General features: G+C 50.1%; 1 protein-coding gene across 2 annotated transcripts in view; it reads left to right on the forward strand.

Moving 5' to 3' along the window:
- The window catches only part of VAPB (VAMP associated protein B and C), a 50,177-nt gene continuing 40,751 nt past the window's right edge, over nucleotides 6,750–16,175 (forward strand). The window contains 1 exon segment of one of the 2 annotated variants that reach the window (NM_001123213.1): nucleotides 6,750–7,144. In NM_001123213.1, coding sequence (NP_001116685.1) covers nucleotides 7,087–7,144 — 58 coding nt within the window. In that variant the 5' untranslated portion in view covers nucleotides 6,750–7,086. 2 annotated transcript variants of the gene reach the window in all.

Here is a 16,175-nt window from a genome sequence, read left to right on the forward strand (position 1 = left end):
ACCTGGATAGTCTGAGAAAGAGGGCCGGCGGCCAGAAAGACCAGCCGTGCGCCTTAGGGTGGAGGCTTTGGGTCATGTGCTATCAATTGAGCCAGGAGACTGAAAACAGCCCTGTGGGCCATCAGCCTACGAGAATGGAGCCCCAGTACAAACTCCGGACACAGACACTCAGGTGGGCTTCCCTGGCTGGTGACGCTCTGTGCCCATTGGCACACACTGACCCTGGAGCCTAGCAGGTCCCGACTCCCCAGGGAGAGGGCAAAGGGAGCTCCACATGGAGAATCCTCTTTTCCAGGCGCTTTTCCCTTGGCTGATTGGAATCCGTTTCCTTTCCCTGTGATAAACCATAACTATGTAATTCCCCTCGTGGCTCAGAGGGTTAAGAACGCAATATAGCATCTGTGAGGATGTAGGTTCGATTCCCGGCCTCACTCAGTGGGTTTAGGATCTGGCGTGGCCGAAAGGTGCGGGGTAGGTCTCGGATGCAGCTCAGATCCGGCGTGGCTGTGGCTGCGGTGTAGGCCGGCAGCTGCAGCTCCGATTGGACCCCTAGCCTGGGAACCTCCATATGCCTCAGGTGTGGCCCTAAGAAGACAGAAACTAAGCATGAGTATACCAGCTTTCTGTGAGTTCTATGAGCCTCTATTGAATTATCACATCTGAGGATGGTTTGGGGGGCGTCCCCACGCCTAACACCCGCAGTTGGTGTGGGAAAAGACGGTGACCCCAGCATTCTGTGCCCTTGAACTTTGCAGCTGGCCCTCACCTCTCTGCATAGCCCAGGAGAGAGCCTGCGTGAGACCCCGGGGCGGAGCCCAGCCACCCCACGCACGTGAGGGACGCTGGTCACTTGACGGGTGGTGTTTGAGCTGCTGGGTTTTGCAGCCATGGGCTACGTGGTGACAGCGGATTGCAACACCAGGCCTCCGAGAACGCCCATACAGAAGCCGAAAGACCAGAAAACACACAAGGAAACAGGACACCCTGAGCCAGCAGAAACAACAGAATCGAAACTCCACACCCATTCGCTTTGCACAGGCTGTAGACACAAGTGTCCATGACCTGAAGGGAATCCAGGAGGGGGTGGGTGTGGGGCTCTCGGGCCCCCACTCTCTGCCCCGAGGCTCAGGGGCTCCGTTCGCTCACTCCCCTCAGGCAGCTGCTCTCCTGTCAGCTCCCCCCAGCAGAGGCCCCTGGGGAAGACCTGAGGGCAGGAGGGCGGGGAAGGGGGTCTTGGTCTCCCTGTCACTGTCACCTCAACTGCGACGCTCCCCTGGCCACAGCCTGAAGCTTTGGGGGGTGGCCCCTCCGAGTCCACTCCCTGAGGCCCGGCCTCGGAGCTCCTGGGGTCTAGTGACACCTTCCTTGTGTCCCCCCACCTCCCCGAGAGACCCCGCGTCTTCCTCTTTGGGCGTTTGCAGTTCCCGTCACCCCACGAACCATGTCCTCCTTCTCAGTCATCTTTGTCAGAGTTTCTGAGGTAAGTTCTGCTCTCCTGGCTGGACTCTGACTGGTCGAGTGCTTGGTACCAAGAGGGGTCCCGGGAAACAGAGCCTCAGAGTTGGGGTTCTGGGGCTGATGGGGCCACGACCTCACGCAGACTGTGAGCCTTGGGGGGGAAATAGAACAGAAGCAGGGCTGTCCCCCACCCTGCAGGAGCCAAAGGGCCCCTCTCTTTTCACCCCGTGTGCAGCCATGTGCTACAAGTAGGTGAAAACCAGTCATGGGGGCAGTTCCCATCAGGGCTCAGCGGAAACTAATCCGATTAGTGTCCATGAGGATGTGGGTTCGATCCCTGGCCTCGCTCAGTGGGTTGGGGATGCGGCGTTGCCATGAGCTGTGGTGTAGGTTGCAGACGCGGCTCGGCTCTGGCATGGCTGTGGCTGTGGTGTAGGCCAGAGCTGTAGCTCCGTTTGGACCCCTAGCCTGGGAACCTCCATATGCCACAGGTGTGGCCCTAAAAAGCAAAACCAAACAAAACAGTCATGGGGGGAGTGTTTGCACCACAGGAATCCGCAAAAATGGCAAATCGAGTGATTTTTACCCCAGAGAGTCAGTATGGCACCCTGCCGGGGTTACAGGTAATCTACAAGGAATATGCAGGGGTGTCACCACCAAGGGCCTTGTCCCCCACTCCGGACTGTGACGGAGGGCCCACACGCAGGGGCCTGGGAGAGCCAGGTGGCTGCTACCCTTCCGGAGGTGACTCAGGGACCGTGCGGTGGGGCAGCTGCCTCTGAGTTCCCTGGAGCTGTTATGGAAAGAAAGTGAGAAACTGTAAGCCCTCAGCTTAAGCCACAATTGGTGTTCCAACTGTGACTTGAGGGAGATGACATGGAGCCCGAAAATAATCCTTTATTTCTTGTAGCTACAGATTTCTGACCTTGCTGAAAATCAAAATCGAATGGTCGAGTAGTAGAATTACCACACACATGGAATTCACAGAATTTCCAGAATCTCGAGTAGGGCTTTTATTTATTTTTAACTTTTTTTTTGGCCACACCCATGGCATGTGGAAGTTTCCAGGCCAGGGGTCAAATCTGCGCCGCAGCAGTGACAATGCCAGATCCTTAACCTGCTGAGCCACCAGGGAACTCCCATATCTAGCTGTCAAGCAGTATTTTTAGATGTTGACTCTGGTGGGATAGAGCCGGTGCTTCTGTGCATTAACCCAGGGGTCGGGGGCAGATAGAGCAGGAGTGGACTTGGTGAGAAGGAGTTTGGGGAGGACACACGTGGATGCCAGCCAGGATGGCCACAGTGACCTATGGGAATGCCCACCCAAGGACCTCCATGGCAGTGGTGACTCGTACTAATCAAGTGGACAAGGTGACATGGTTGGGGCCGGCCCTGCCATTGCTGACACACCGAGTTTATTTAAAAATGCCCATGGTAGCATGTGTGGAAGCTCCGTGGGGGCCCAAGAACAGGGATGTCCCTTCATCAAGCTGACCTGGCCACTGCCACTGACTAAAGTGACAACAGTAAAACCCAATACGGGACCACTCCCTGCGTGGCGATCTGAAGAAAGAGCCCCAACGTGGGACGCAGAGATGCGACATTAAGCTTTGACAGAGCAATAGAGCAACGTGGGAAATGGGATGAGAAAGTCGAAGAAATGCATTTTATTTGTAACCCACGACATGGTTTTATGTCTCGGTGTGTTCATAGATACACAGCCGAAACTAAAGTTTCATGAAAGAGTACAAGACACTCTGATATTTTCTGTTCATTTTCTTTCTCAGTGCTGGTAACAACCTACTAAATTGATTTTACAAGTCACCTTTGGGAAGCAGCCTACAGTTTGAAAAATATTGGTTGAACAAACTGCGAGTCAGCCTCTTCCAGGAGAAAAGAATGAGAGGCTGGGGCTAAGGTAATATTTCAAAGAGATGGTGTTCTACATGCGCCAGCATGGGGACACTTGGAGACATTATGCTGAGTGAAATAAGCCAGCCACAAAAGGATAAATACTGTGTGACCCCACGTACATAAAGTAGAGGGACCTGGACGGGTCACATTCGTGGAGACTGAAAGCCTGTGATTGCCAGGGGTGGGGGAAGGGGAGGGAGCGTTACTGTTTACTGGGTATGAAGTCCTACTTTTGTTTCTGTTTCTGTTTTTGTTTTGTTCCTGCCACAGGTGGAGGTTCCCAGACCTGGGATCAAACCTGCACCACGGCAGCGACCCAAGCCACTGCAGCGACAACGCCAGTTCCTTCGCTGCTAGGCCGCCAGGGAACTCCTTGGTGTTCTAGTTTTGCAAGAGTTCTGGAGACAGAGTATGGTCATGGTTGTACAATAAGGTGAGTGAATTCAATACCGTGAAACTCTACATGTCATGTGATTATGATAGTCAATTATGTTATGTGTATTTTACAAGTAAGACATTTTTTTAATGTTGTCTGAGAATTTTCCAGAATGATCAAATATACCAGTCAACAAATTCAAAACTCCTCGAGACTCCAAGCAGGATAAATACGATAGACTGAACATTTGTATCTTCCCCAAAAGTCATGGGTGGAAACCCAGTCCCTGAGTGGTGGTATTGGAAGCTGGGCCCCCGGGGGGTGATTAGGTTATGAGTGGGGAGCCCTGATCAATAGGATTAGCGCCCCTTATAGAAGAGACCCAAGGAGTTCCCGTCGTGGCGCAGTGGTTAACGAATCCGACTAGGAACCACGAGGTTGCGGGTTTGATCCCTGGCCTTGCTCAGCGGGTTAAGGATCCGGCGTTGCCGTGAGCTGTGGTGTAGGTCGCAGACACAGCTCGGATCTGGTGTTGGCTGTGGCTGTGGTGTAGGCCGGCGGCTATAGTTCCAATTACAACCCTAGCCTGGGAACCTCCATATGCCGAGGGAGCAGCTCAAGAAATGGCAAAAAAGACAAAAAAAAAAAAAAAAAAAAAAAAAAAAAAAAAAAAGAGAGCGAGAGAGAGACCCCAGAGAGCAAAAGAACAGCTGCCGAGGAACCAGAAAGTAGGCTCTTGCCTGGCACAGAATTTGCTGGTGCTCTGATGTTGAACTTCCCAGGCTCCAGAGCTGTGAGAAATAAATACCGTTGTTTGAGCCATCCACTCCCTATGGTATTTTTGTTCTTGTTTTTGTCTTTTTTGGGCTGCACCTGAGGCATATGGAAGTTCCCAGGCTAGGGGTCCAATCAGAGCTGCAGCTGCCGGCCTACACCACAGCCACAGCCACATTCAAGTGGGATCTGAGCCTCACCTGCGACCTACACCACAGCTCATGGCAACGCTGGATCCTTAACTCATGAGCCAGGCCAGGGATCAAACCCACGTCCTCATGGAAGCTAGTCGGGTTCGTGACTGCTGAGTCACGACAACGGGAACTCCCTTTATAAGGTATTTTGTTAGAGCAGTCTGAATGGGCTAAGACAATAAATTAAAAGGTATATTGTGATAAGACTGTAGAACCCCAGGACAGGAAAAAAACAGATTATTTTTGCAGGAATAACGAGGAGATTGTCATCTGAAAGCTCAGCCAGTAACAGTGGGAGCTGGAAATCAGTGGTGGCATCTTCTCAGTGCTGAGAGTAAATGATTGTCCCTCTAGGAAACCAGGCAAAATACCTCTCAAAACAAGGGAAATATAAAGTTTGTTTTTTGGTTTTTGTCTTTTCTAGGGCCTCACCCACGGCAGATGGAGGTTCCCAGGCTAGGGGTCCAATCAGAGCTGTAGCTGCTGACCTACACCACAGCTCACGGCAATGCGGGATCCTTAACCCACTGAGCGAGGCCAGGGATCGAACCTGTAACCTCATGGTTCTTAGTCGGATTCCTTAACCACTGAACCACGACAGGAACTCCTAAAGTCATTTTCAGGTGAACAAAAACCAAGGGCATTTGCTCCAACAAACCCTCACTGAAATAGAATTTAAAGGTTGTACTTAAGGGACAAGGAAAGTGATCCTAGTTTTAAGTTCTGAGAAGCAAGAAGATGAGCAAAGAAATTGGTAACAGTGTGATTGAGTCTAAATTAACACTGACTGTATACAGCAATTTAGTAATGACTCACTGAGGTGAAAAAGGAAAAGATTAAACTGAAAATATACTACAATTAAGGCATATTATTTAGTATATGGGTCATTATAGTACCCCTAAGTGCTTTTATTTTCAGGTAGTAAGGTGAAGAGTAATCACTAAAACAACAGAAACAGAGTATGAAAGAGGAAGAAAAGCGGAATGAGAAAAAACATCAGCACCCAAGGAGCATGAAAGGAGAGGAAAAAAAAAAAAAAAAAAGCAGGCATGGCAAATAGAAGGGGCAAATAAGATGGTAGAAATAAATCCAGATAGATCGTAAATATAATAAGTATAAATGCACCAAATGCTCTAGTTAAAAGACAAAGATTATCTTTAAAAAAACCTTTTATTATGAAGAATTCCAAGCGTACTGAAAAATGGGAAGAATAGTGCAAAGAAACCACATATGCCTGCTATGTAGAGTCAGTATTAGCTCTTTGCTGTGTTTCGTCTATACATATATATTAAAGGGGACTATTAATAACATATTTCATGTCGTGAACATTATAAATGGAATAAAATTTAAATGTCAATAGTGAAGCAGAGTGTTCACATTTGAGGCCAAGAAGATCTGGGTTCTCAGTAATTTTTAATGAACTTTTTTGTGCGGTTATTTATTCACAGGTTGTCCCTCCTACCGGCTCTAGGGAGAGGGTAGAAACCAGGTCAACATTTCTGCTTCTGGTGTTTCTAAATATTTGTTGCATTTAGTAGCACAGGATTCAGCACCGTATTTGTTAGTAAACATTTCACGTAGAGTAGATTTTATTTAATACAATTGATGCTGCTGTTATCCAAAGCGCTCAGCAGAGTGGCACAAAATAAGCAAGCAGTAATTGGTACCTTACTAAATTTATATTTATTGTTTACCATACGTCACAGTGCCTAGCACACATCATTCACCAATAAACATTATGTTTATAATAAGAATAAATAGTGTTTTCATCATTATTCAGTCTCTAAGTGCCTGGCACCGCACAAACAAGGGAAAGTGGAAGTTCATTCTTATTAATTATTATTATTGAGTAAAGCACTTAACACAAAGCCAGGCCCCCAAGGACGTTCAGTAAATAGTCTCCCCCGCGACGGCCCAAGACTCCCGGCGTCCCGGACCCGCCCCTCCCCGGGACTGCGCGGCGCCCCGCCCCCTGCCGCCCGGCAGCCCCGCCCCCACGGCCAGCGCTGCGCTTGCGCACTGCCCGGCAGGGGCTCCGCGCGCGCTCAGCTCCCCACAGCCCGAGCGCGCGCCCGGGCCGAGCAGGCCAGCCTGCTGCGTGCGTGCGTGCGTGCGTGCGTGCGTCGCTGCGTGCGTCGCTGCGTGCGTGCGTGCCGTGCGCTCGCCGGGCACCGCGGCCTCGCCCTCGCCCTCCGCCCCTGCGCCTGCACCGCGTAGGCCGCCCCCCGCGCGCACCCCGTCGGCGACCCCCGCCCGCGCCCCGGCCGGCCCCCCCTTTTCCAAATTTAAAGGGGGCGCAGCCTTAACGCTTCTCGCCCCAGGTGACCTCTCAGGGGTCTCCCCGCCTGAGGTGCCCCGCTGCCGAGGAACATGGCGAAGGTGGAGCAGGTCCTGAGCCTCGAGCCGCAGCACGAGCTCAAATTCCGAGGTAAGCCCGGAGGCCCGCCATCTTCGGCCGCGGGCCGGGCCCGCCGCCCCGCACCCCCTCCCGCGCTCCGGAGGGCCTGGCGGCGCGGCCGTGACGTCGGCCCCCGGCCCGCGGCCCCCGCCCGCTCCCCCCCGACGGCGCGCCCGCCCCGCGCCCCCGGGCCGCCAGGCGTCCGTGCGCGGGAGTCCAGGGCCTGCTCCTCCACAGCCTCCCTGCGCCTCGCCCTCGAGACACTCGCACAGTTGCCAGTGTAACTGTTCCTGTCCAGTGTGCGGCCTCCGCCCTGGTGTGGGCGCCTTCGCCGAGAAGGTTTTTCGCCTGCTCGGGGCATAGGTCAGCTGTCACCTGCCCAGGGAGGACGCCTGCAGCCGGTCCCCGTCGCATGTGTTCGTGGGCAGGTCGGCTCTTGCCACGACCTGGAAGGACCGTTTCCGCGCTTGTTTACCCTGCTGGTACACTAGAAGGGAAACTCCATGAGGACAGGACCGTGTCACGTCTCCGCTTCCTGCCCCGCACGTCCTAGGGGCCTAATAAATACCCGTTGAACAAAAGAGTGGCAGGAGCCTCCGCACACGTTCTGGCGGGACGTGGCCCAGCCTTCCTTGCCCTGCCGTCCTCATGCCCGCGGCTCACGTCTGTGCAGCGAGGGGGGCCTCGCAGGGCGGCGAGATCTTTTATCTTCCCAGAGGAAGCCCAGGGGGCCACGCGTGTTTGTGGCAAGCCAGAGCCCCTTGTAACGTCTGTCTTTATTTTCCGTCTTACCGCCCCGTCTTCTCCACCAAAATGAAAGTGCCAGGAGTCTCTTGTCTGGGACCTCATCTGACTTACCCAGTGCCATCTTTTCAAGTGCCTTGAGTAACGTAAGCTTGGCACTGGAGGGGGAGGAATGAGCCAGAGGGACAAGTTCCCCGATCTCATGCTGCGTACCTTCTAGTGAGGGGGACACACGAGCGCGCAAGCCTGGTTCAGGGAGTGGCACGTGCCGCGAAGGACCTGAAACCAGCCGGCCCTGACGAGCATCTGCTTAGACTGGACGCCCAGGGCCCTGCTGTATTGCCAGCACTTGGCTTACTGTAGGCGCTCAGTAGATGTTTGTGGAGTCGCACTGCATTCTGGCCACATGCACCCCACTTTAAATTATACTGGCAGGAAGTAGCCTAGGGTAACTTACCCAAACTTAACCCAGTTAGCACACATTTGAGCTCAGACTTCAGAGCTCACCCTCCTTAGCAGTTCTGCTGTCCCACCTCTGGGAGCTGTTCCAGTCCTGTGGCTTTACATTGCCTCCCAGGTTAACAGTCTGAAGTGACCCTAAATGTATAAACAGCTGAAGGGTGTCCAGTTAAAACCAAAACAGACCCCCTCAAAGACCTAAGGTGGATGGATTATAATTCCGCGAGAGAACTGGAGTTTGCGTGCTGTCCCGCTGGCCTGCTCCTCCAGGGTCCGGGCTGGGAGTGGAATCCCCGGATGGTGCTGACCATGAAGGGGATGGTTTGCACGTGAGGTGTCCGACGTTCTCTACCCCGCAAGCCTGGCTTCGCCGCTCCTGGGCAGCAGCACATTCCTTCATTTAGTCCGTAGACGTGTGCTGCTCCAGGTGTCAGGTACGAGGAGGCGAGTCACATCACAGGTGTGCCTCTCCACGCCCCCTTAGGTCCTGCAGAATCAGCCAGGACGGGCGAGGGTCTGAGGGAATTCAGAGTGCTCCGGGAGCCGGGAGGAGTCAGCTCCAGAAAGATGTGTCATTCGAGCTGTGTGTGAAGGTGGAAGGGAAGCAGGCCATGGGCAGGGAGCGTGGCAGCAGAGGGAACTGCATGTACAGTGGCACAGAGGCTGAGTAATGGGGCTCCTTTGGGATGGTAGTTCTGAATGACAGCAGCAATGAGCACTTGCTGGAGGTCACGAGGCCAAGTAGGAGACCAGGCTGGCTTGTGGACAGGAGTCAGGTCTTCTGTGGCCTCTGCCAGAGGCAGCCAGTGTCCACGTTCAAATTATGTTGTCTTCTCAGCCAGTTTTTTGATCCCGGGTAACCTTAATCCCACCCCCAGCATGTAGACTTCCTACAGTGATGTATAGAAAGAGGCACTAATTGGGGACTATTAAAGGTTTTGTCCCAGTTCTTTCACTTGAAGATGTTTGACCTTGGGCTGGCCGCTTCACTCTCCAGAGGAGTATTTGGTCAGCTGGTGTCATCCTTTCAGCTTCTTTACATGAACAGTGTGGTGGAGAAGAGTGATCTCTCTGGCCCAGGGCTGGCCAAAGCCCCTGGATATTTTTGCTAGGGAGGTGGTCCAGGAAAGTTGCAGTGTCAGATTGTTGAAGGCTGTTGGCTTGTGGCTTCAGAAAAGGCACCTGGAGGCATGTATAAACCAGTTTATGCGATTTTTTTGTGGGTTTATTTCTTTTTCTCTTTTCCCTTTATTGGCCATGCCTGTGGCCTATGGAAGTTCTCTGACCAGGGATCAAATCTGAGCCACAGCTGTGACCTGTGCCACAGCTGCAACAACATTGGATCCTTAACCCACTGCACTGCCTCAGAGGCAATGCCAGATCCTTAACCTGCTGTGTCACAGCAGGAACACCTGTTGGTTTGTTTTTAAACTGAGCACTAAGGTAGTGAAATTAGAATAGAGGTTCCGGAGTTTGTGGCACGGTGGAAACAAATCCAACTAGGAACCATGAGGTTGTGGGTTTGATGCCTGGCCTCACTCAGTGGGTTAAGGATCCGGCGTTGCCATGAGCTGTGGTGTAGGTCACAGACACAGCTCAGATCCTGCACTGCTGTGGCTGTGGTGTAGGCCAGCAGCTACAGCTCCAATTAGACCCCTAGCCTGGGAACCCTCTATATGCCGAGGGTGCGGCCCTGAAAAGACACAAACAAACAAACAAAAACAAAGAGGTTCTGTGTCCTGGCTTGCTGTTTCGGGATCATTCATTTCAGGATGAGAACTGGCACATACAGGTTACTCAGGGTGATGAATCTGACTTTGGATGGTTCGCTTAGATGAATCAAACTTGTCAGCTAACTTTGCTTAAGAAGGTAATAGAGGAGTTCCCGTCGTGGCGCAGTGGTTAACGAATCCGACTAGGACCCATGAGGTTGCGGGTTCGGTCCCTGCCCTTGCTCAGTGGGTTAACGATCCGGCGTTGCCGTGAGCTGTGGTGTAGGTTGCAGACGCGGCTCGGATCCCGCGTTGCTGTGGCTCTGGCGTAGGCTGGTGGCTACAGCTCTGATTCAACCCCTAGCCTGGGAACCTCCATATGCCGAGGCAGCGGCCCAAGAAATAGCAAAAAGACAAAAAAGAAAAAAGAAAAAAGAAGGTAATAGAGTTCTCGTGTGGCTCAGCAGGTTAAGTACCCGGTGTTCTCACTGCTGTGGCTTGGGTTGCTCTGTGGCGTGTGTTCAATCCCTGGCCCAGGAATTTGCACATGCTGCGAGTGTGGGCCAAAAAAAAAAAAAGATAATAGTTAAAATGCCTGTCATCCAAAGGAAAAAAATTGTTTTTCAGTGCAGCCTAAGATGATACGGAGTTGTATGTGTTGGATTTTTTTTCATCTCGGGCATTTCGTGTGGTTGTGTTGAAGTTAAGGATGTTACAGGAGGAAGGAGAGCACAGCCTTGCAGGACCTCGTAGGGTTTTATAGGAAATGCCGTGCTGCTTTGTGTTAAGTGTCAGGAGGAGAAAGACTGCTGGCCTCCTGAAAGAAGCACAGCACCACGACACTTGCTGTAGTGAAACGGGAGGATCTCTCTTGAACTGGGGTGACCTTTCTGAAAGAGTGAAGCATTTTGAGAACCTTTGAAATGTATGCTTTGCATTGTTCTTTCTCTTGATTGTTCTGTTGGTCTTCCTAGGCCAAATCCTTTTCTCTCCATCTCCTCACTCTGAGTTCCCGTTTGTTGCTCAGCTCAAAGAGAGCTTTCTGAGAAGTTCCCTGGTGTCTCAGTGGGTCAAGGCTCTGGTGTTGTCACTGCTGAGGTTTGGGTTGATGCTGTGGCACAGGTTCGTTTCCTGACCTGGGAGCTTCCGTGTGGCTTGGGCATGGCAAGAGAAACAAAGAAGGAAGGCGGGGGGTGGGGGGCATGCACTGAGGGTTTGGAATGGAAATGCTATAAAAATTTGGTTGTGATGATTGTTGTACACCTATAAATTAATAAAATTCATCAAGTAATTAAAAAAGAAAAAGAAACCTGAAAACAAAAAAATAAAGACTGACAGGATTTGAAGAAAGAAAGAAAGAGTGAGCTTTCAGGGCATTTTGTATCTTTTCTTTCTTCTCTCCCTCCCCTTCCATTGACTCCATCCCTGGTAAGTGGCATGTCTTTGTATTTTCTTGGTCATTGCCCAAGACTCTTAAGGATCCTTCCTCCCATCCTGGCAACCGCCCCGCCCACCTCATGATACCGTCAGGTGGGAAGGGTCGGTTAACCAGCCTCATGAGCTGGTCAGTTAGGGTTTAAACCCGCGGAGGACCCATTTACCTTTGTTTACTCTGTACCTAAACCAGCGGCCTCTGCTACGTCTTGGATAGCCCTGCTGTGGGTCAGTACGGGTAACATACTGGCACAGCACCATTGGTTGGTGTGGTTGATTGCCACTTTGGGGAGAAAACTGGAACTTGGGTAGACCGGTTAGGGATATTCTCTTTTGTATAAGGAAATCATTAGTTCATCCTCTTACGTTAATGTGTAATTTAATATTGTTTAGGAAGCTAAAAAATATAAAACTCGGTAGATATAGTCAGTACAATGCAGTAATTATCTTTCAGATGCTAATTACTCCATTAATTCTTTAGCTTTTAGCATAGCACTGATTTCCTTAACATTTCATGATCACAGAGAGCAGACTGTGTTTTACAGCACAACAGAATGTCAGCAGTGTGCTTAAGATTCTTTATGGTGGTGGTTTAAATCCATCCTGCATAGATTATCTTCATTTATTTAATTATTAACCAGCTTGCTCATCCGAAGCAGGTGGCATTAAACTTACCAATCTTTAGTCAAACTTAGATTGTATTATTTACTTCTGAGTTTTTGTTCCTGGGAGAAAAATGGGGACTAGAGATTAACTTCTTTTTACACATTTATTTTCTTCTTTTCTTCACAGTTAACTCCTTGGGGGTGGGGGGGGAATTAGATAATTCTTGGCTGTGTGTTTCTATTTGGAAAATGGTGATGGTCCCTTGTTGTGTGTGTTTGTAGCACGAATACGGTTGTCTTTGTAACTACCTGGTAAGTTTGCATTCACGTACGGATTTATTAAAATAATTAGTCTGAATTGATGCTTATTAAAGAGATGAACTCTTAAGCATTAGTAATACTATCTTTTATTTATTAAGATTATATAGCATCTTCCCATCCAGTGCTCAAGGCAAAACACTGAGGACTTTGACCCTGTGGTATTACCGCCAAGTAGTTGAAAATTAGGGAAGGAATCAGGGGAAGGAACTATGTTGGTTACACTCAAATACTACCCTTAGGCTCGGCGTTTTGAACCTGAAGCTTGAATTTTTACATAGGAATTATCACCAGGATGCTTCCTACATCTCCCATTTGTATTTGGAAATGTTGCCATCTGAAGGATGACCATGATTTGGAACAAATGAGCCCAGCTTTCAGCAAGATGACAAGAAAGACGAGTTCCATTCGTCAGGACAAGGGTGCCATCGAGTGTCTTGAATAACATCAAATAAAAGCCTTCTGCACAGTCATCTTGCACTGGGCATTGTGTTAAAAACAAAGTTGCATTATGGTTCCAGGCTTGCTTCCTCGTTTTCTGTCATTTTAGGCCCCTTTCAGGCTGTCATCAGCGTAGCACATCCAGGATTGCTTTGGCCTGTGCTCAGCGGATATGTACAGTCTTTGAAGTTTTTACCTGACAGACCTAGGCTGCTGACTTTACAAAAACAGGAGTTGTTTAAAGAGCTTTATCTTGGAAACAAAGTTACTGAACTTGACCATCATTCTAAGATTATTTTAAAAAATATCAGTGTGGCAAAATAGTCTTTCTAGAGTATCTTGTTTTCAAAATGTTCAGGGTGTTGTTTTAACAAAAGCTGTTGATGTCTAGAAACAATGATGCCTTGATGTGCTTCTGGGTTTTCCCTCCCTTGCACAGGGTGGGGGGGGGGATTGAGAAAATGGCCTAGTCCCTTGGGAAAAATCTTGATGCATTTTCTCTTAATAATATTTTAGCATTAATGGCACAAAACTGTAAAGCCGTATAGAACTACCTTCCTAGGGTTTTCCTTCATCCTTTCAGAAGGGTTATTATCAATTTTTGACTAGTAGGTTAGTATTTCTCTTCTGCCGTCGGGGGTGTCTGTCCCCATGGGGCAGGTCACATGGTGCAGGTGGCAGCCATTCCTCCGCACCTGGTGTTTCAGTAGGATCATATGGCTGTAGCCTGTCTGGGAGGGGGCTTAGGGTCTTAAATATTCCGGGGGGGGAGGTGGATTGAGACGGTTGTCTCTTTTGGATCATACTTTAAGACGGTGTAGTGGACCCCTGGACTAGATTTAAATTGCTTGCGATGTGGCTTGGAACCACTGGGACTCTTGAGTTTTCCTGGCGCTGTCTTTAAAGGCTGGGGGGTGCTCAGGGATGGGAGAGGAACAGAGAGCCGGACGGAGGGCCTGGGAGCAGAGGACATGGTGGTGAGGGCGAAGGAGTGGATGGCCCACTGGGCCCGGCTCTGCCGTTAAGAGCCGAGGCCAGGGGGTGCTGGCATTCGCCTTCTAGCTGAGGGGGACGGAAAGGGAAGGCAAGAAGGACGCTCCCTGGGAGATAATTGCCTGCTTTTCACCACGTCCGTGAAGTCTGGGGGCGCGACAGATGCTTGACATCCTTCATCTTCTTATGGAGTCTGTGGCACAGCCCTGTGATGTGCGTTACTCCGCCGTTAGGGAGCCCGGCCCTGGGTGAGGCCACTGTCCCCGGTCGGTCCAGCACCTAAGGCATTTCTTTCCGGTGTATCACAGGGGCTCTGGAATGAACTCATAAAGGAGCTCATTTGGGGGGGTGGGGAGTCAGAGAATTTTTGTTTTCTGTTTTGGCCACACCCACAGCATATGGAAGATCCCAGGCCAGGCATTGATCTGAGCCACAGCTTCAGCCTATGGCACAGCTGTTGCACAGCCGATCCTTAACCAACTGTACCACAGTGGGGACTCCAGGGCAGAGAATTTTTATCCATTAAGGAAGTGTTAGGAGCCGTCAGGATAATTTCTTCAGAACATTAATTAACTAAGAATTAATCTTTGTGGAATGTTTAGGAGGGATTTCTTACCATCCTTTTAAGAAAGTTCATACTGATGACTCCAAAATATTCTTTGATTTACCTTGTGAATATTCACTTTTTATAACACACATTGTTCGTGTTTAATGATTCTGTATATATAGAACACATTAACTTTCGAGTAATTTGCACATCTGCTCTTGAGTCTTTGGAAGGTAGGGTGAAATTTGTGTGAGGTAGGAATTTCACAGTTTTGCAGATTTGTAAAGTGGGAATTTAGAGAAGTTTGAAAGAATACTTGTTTAGATAGAAATGTCTGAAATAAATGACCTTCATAGGTGCCACCGTAAACTTTACAAGTGGGGCAACAAAGACAGAGAAACAAATAAAGGTAAGTTAATATTAACTAGAGATTTCTTAAGTGTTGAGCAAGATAAAGTGCCTGTGAGAAAGTGCTGTTTTATTCTGCGTGAAGCGCACTTTGGGAGTCGTCCTTCCCCCAGACTGGCCTCCAGGCCCGAGAGTCAGCGTGGGGAGGTGATCGCGCGTGGAGCAGGGGGTCGTCCATCTGGCAATATCTGGGCTTTCTTCCTTTTGCACAACTCATCCCTCGAGGTCTTCTTCACGGGCAGACACCCCTTCTTGTCTGACGGAATGTAGCATGGCTGCGATTCAAGATTGGTTTGGTCACTGCGTCCTGGAAGCTTCCTGTGGGCCAGGTAGTGGATTAGAGGCAGGAGAGGAGTCCTGGCCCTTCTGTTTCCCAGCCTCCGGGCGGTGGGGTGAGAACAATGGCAGTTCCTCACTAGGAGCTTAGAAAAAACTAAGTTCCCCTCGGGGTTGAATCTCACGCGGAAGGTGGAACTCTGGGCATTTTTCGATTCCGTGCCTGTTTGTTCTTCCAGCAGGACTAGGGAGTAGATCCAGCCATGAGCCTCAGGTTCGTAACCCAGATTGGAGGTGGGACTGGGATTCGAGCCAAGCTCTGTCCGACGGCAAAGCCCATGTTCCTGGTCACTGCTTCGGCTGCATTTCTCCTCCTGAAAGCTTGGCGAGACTGTGGCTCACTGGGAAAGCCCGTGGTTTTCTTATTTATTATGTTCTTAGGAAGATGAAAGGGGGACTGGAAGTCGGACAGTGGGAATTGAGGAAGAGGGTTGAAAGAGAAGCAAGACATGAAAAGGAGCAAAGGTGCTTAGTTGTCATTGTCATCTGGTAATAGCTTCCTTGTCACTGCCTCCATGGAGGACACAGTTGTCCTGGCACTTAGAATGACTGATTAAAAAAAACCCCTTTCTACTAATTTTCTTTTTCCCCTAAGAACTTCGGTCCTAACTTGATCATTTCTAATTGCGTCATTCACTTGTTAGTGTTGAAAATGATGTGCTAATATTACCACCGTACTTTCCTTTCCACCACCGACTGCAGGTCCTTTGTCACCTCCAGGCCTGTCACTGCAGACAGCGCGGGCTAATTGGGTGCTACTTTACCTTCTAGTTACAGCACTCAGGCTTTATAATATAGTAGAAAAAGGGAAGAAAAGGAGAGGCGCCTAGGTTCCGTTTTCCGTTCCTCTCCCCTTCTCTGAGCACCATTGAGCCTTTAAAAACAACCCAGGCAATTTAGAGTCCTGAGTGTCTCAAGCCGTGTCCAGCAATTCATGTCTAGGTGGACAGTGGGTATTGCAGTCATCTCATTTCAGAAACGAGAGAGACTGGGCCTGGCCCTTGGCGAACTGTGTCGTCTGTACCTCGTTCTCGCAGCCTCTGCCTCCCGTGTGCTTCGTGTTA

This window comes from Sus scrofa, chromosome 17 (genome assembly GCF_000003025.6).
Source record: "Sus scrofa isolate TJ Tabasco breed Duroc chromosome 17, Sscrofa11.1, whole genome shotgun sequence".
Lineage (NCBI taxonomy): Eukaryota > Metazoa > Chordata > Mammalia > Artiodactyla > Suidae > Sus > Sus scrofa.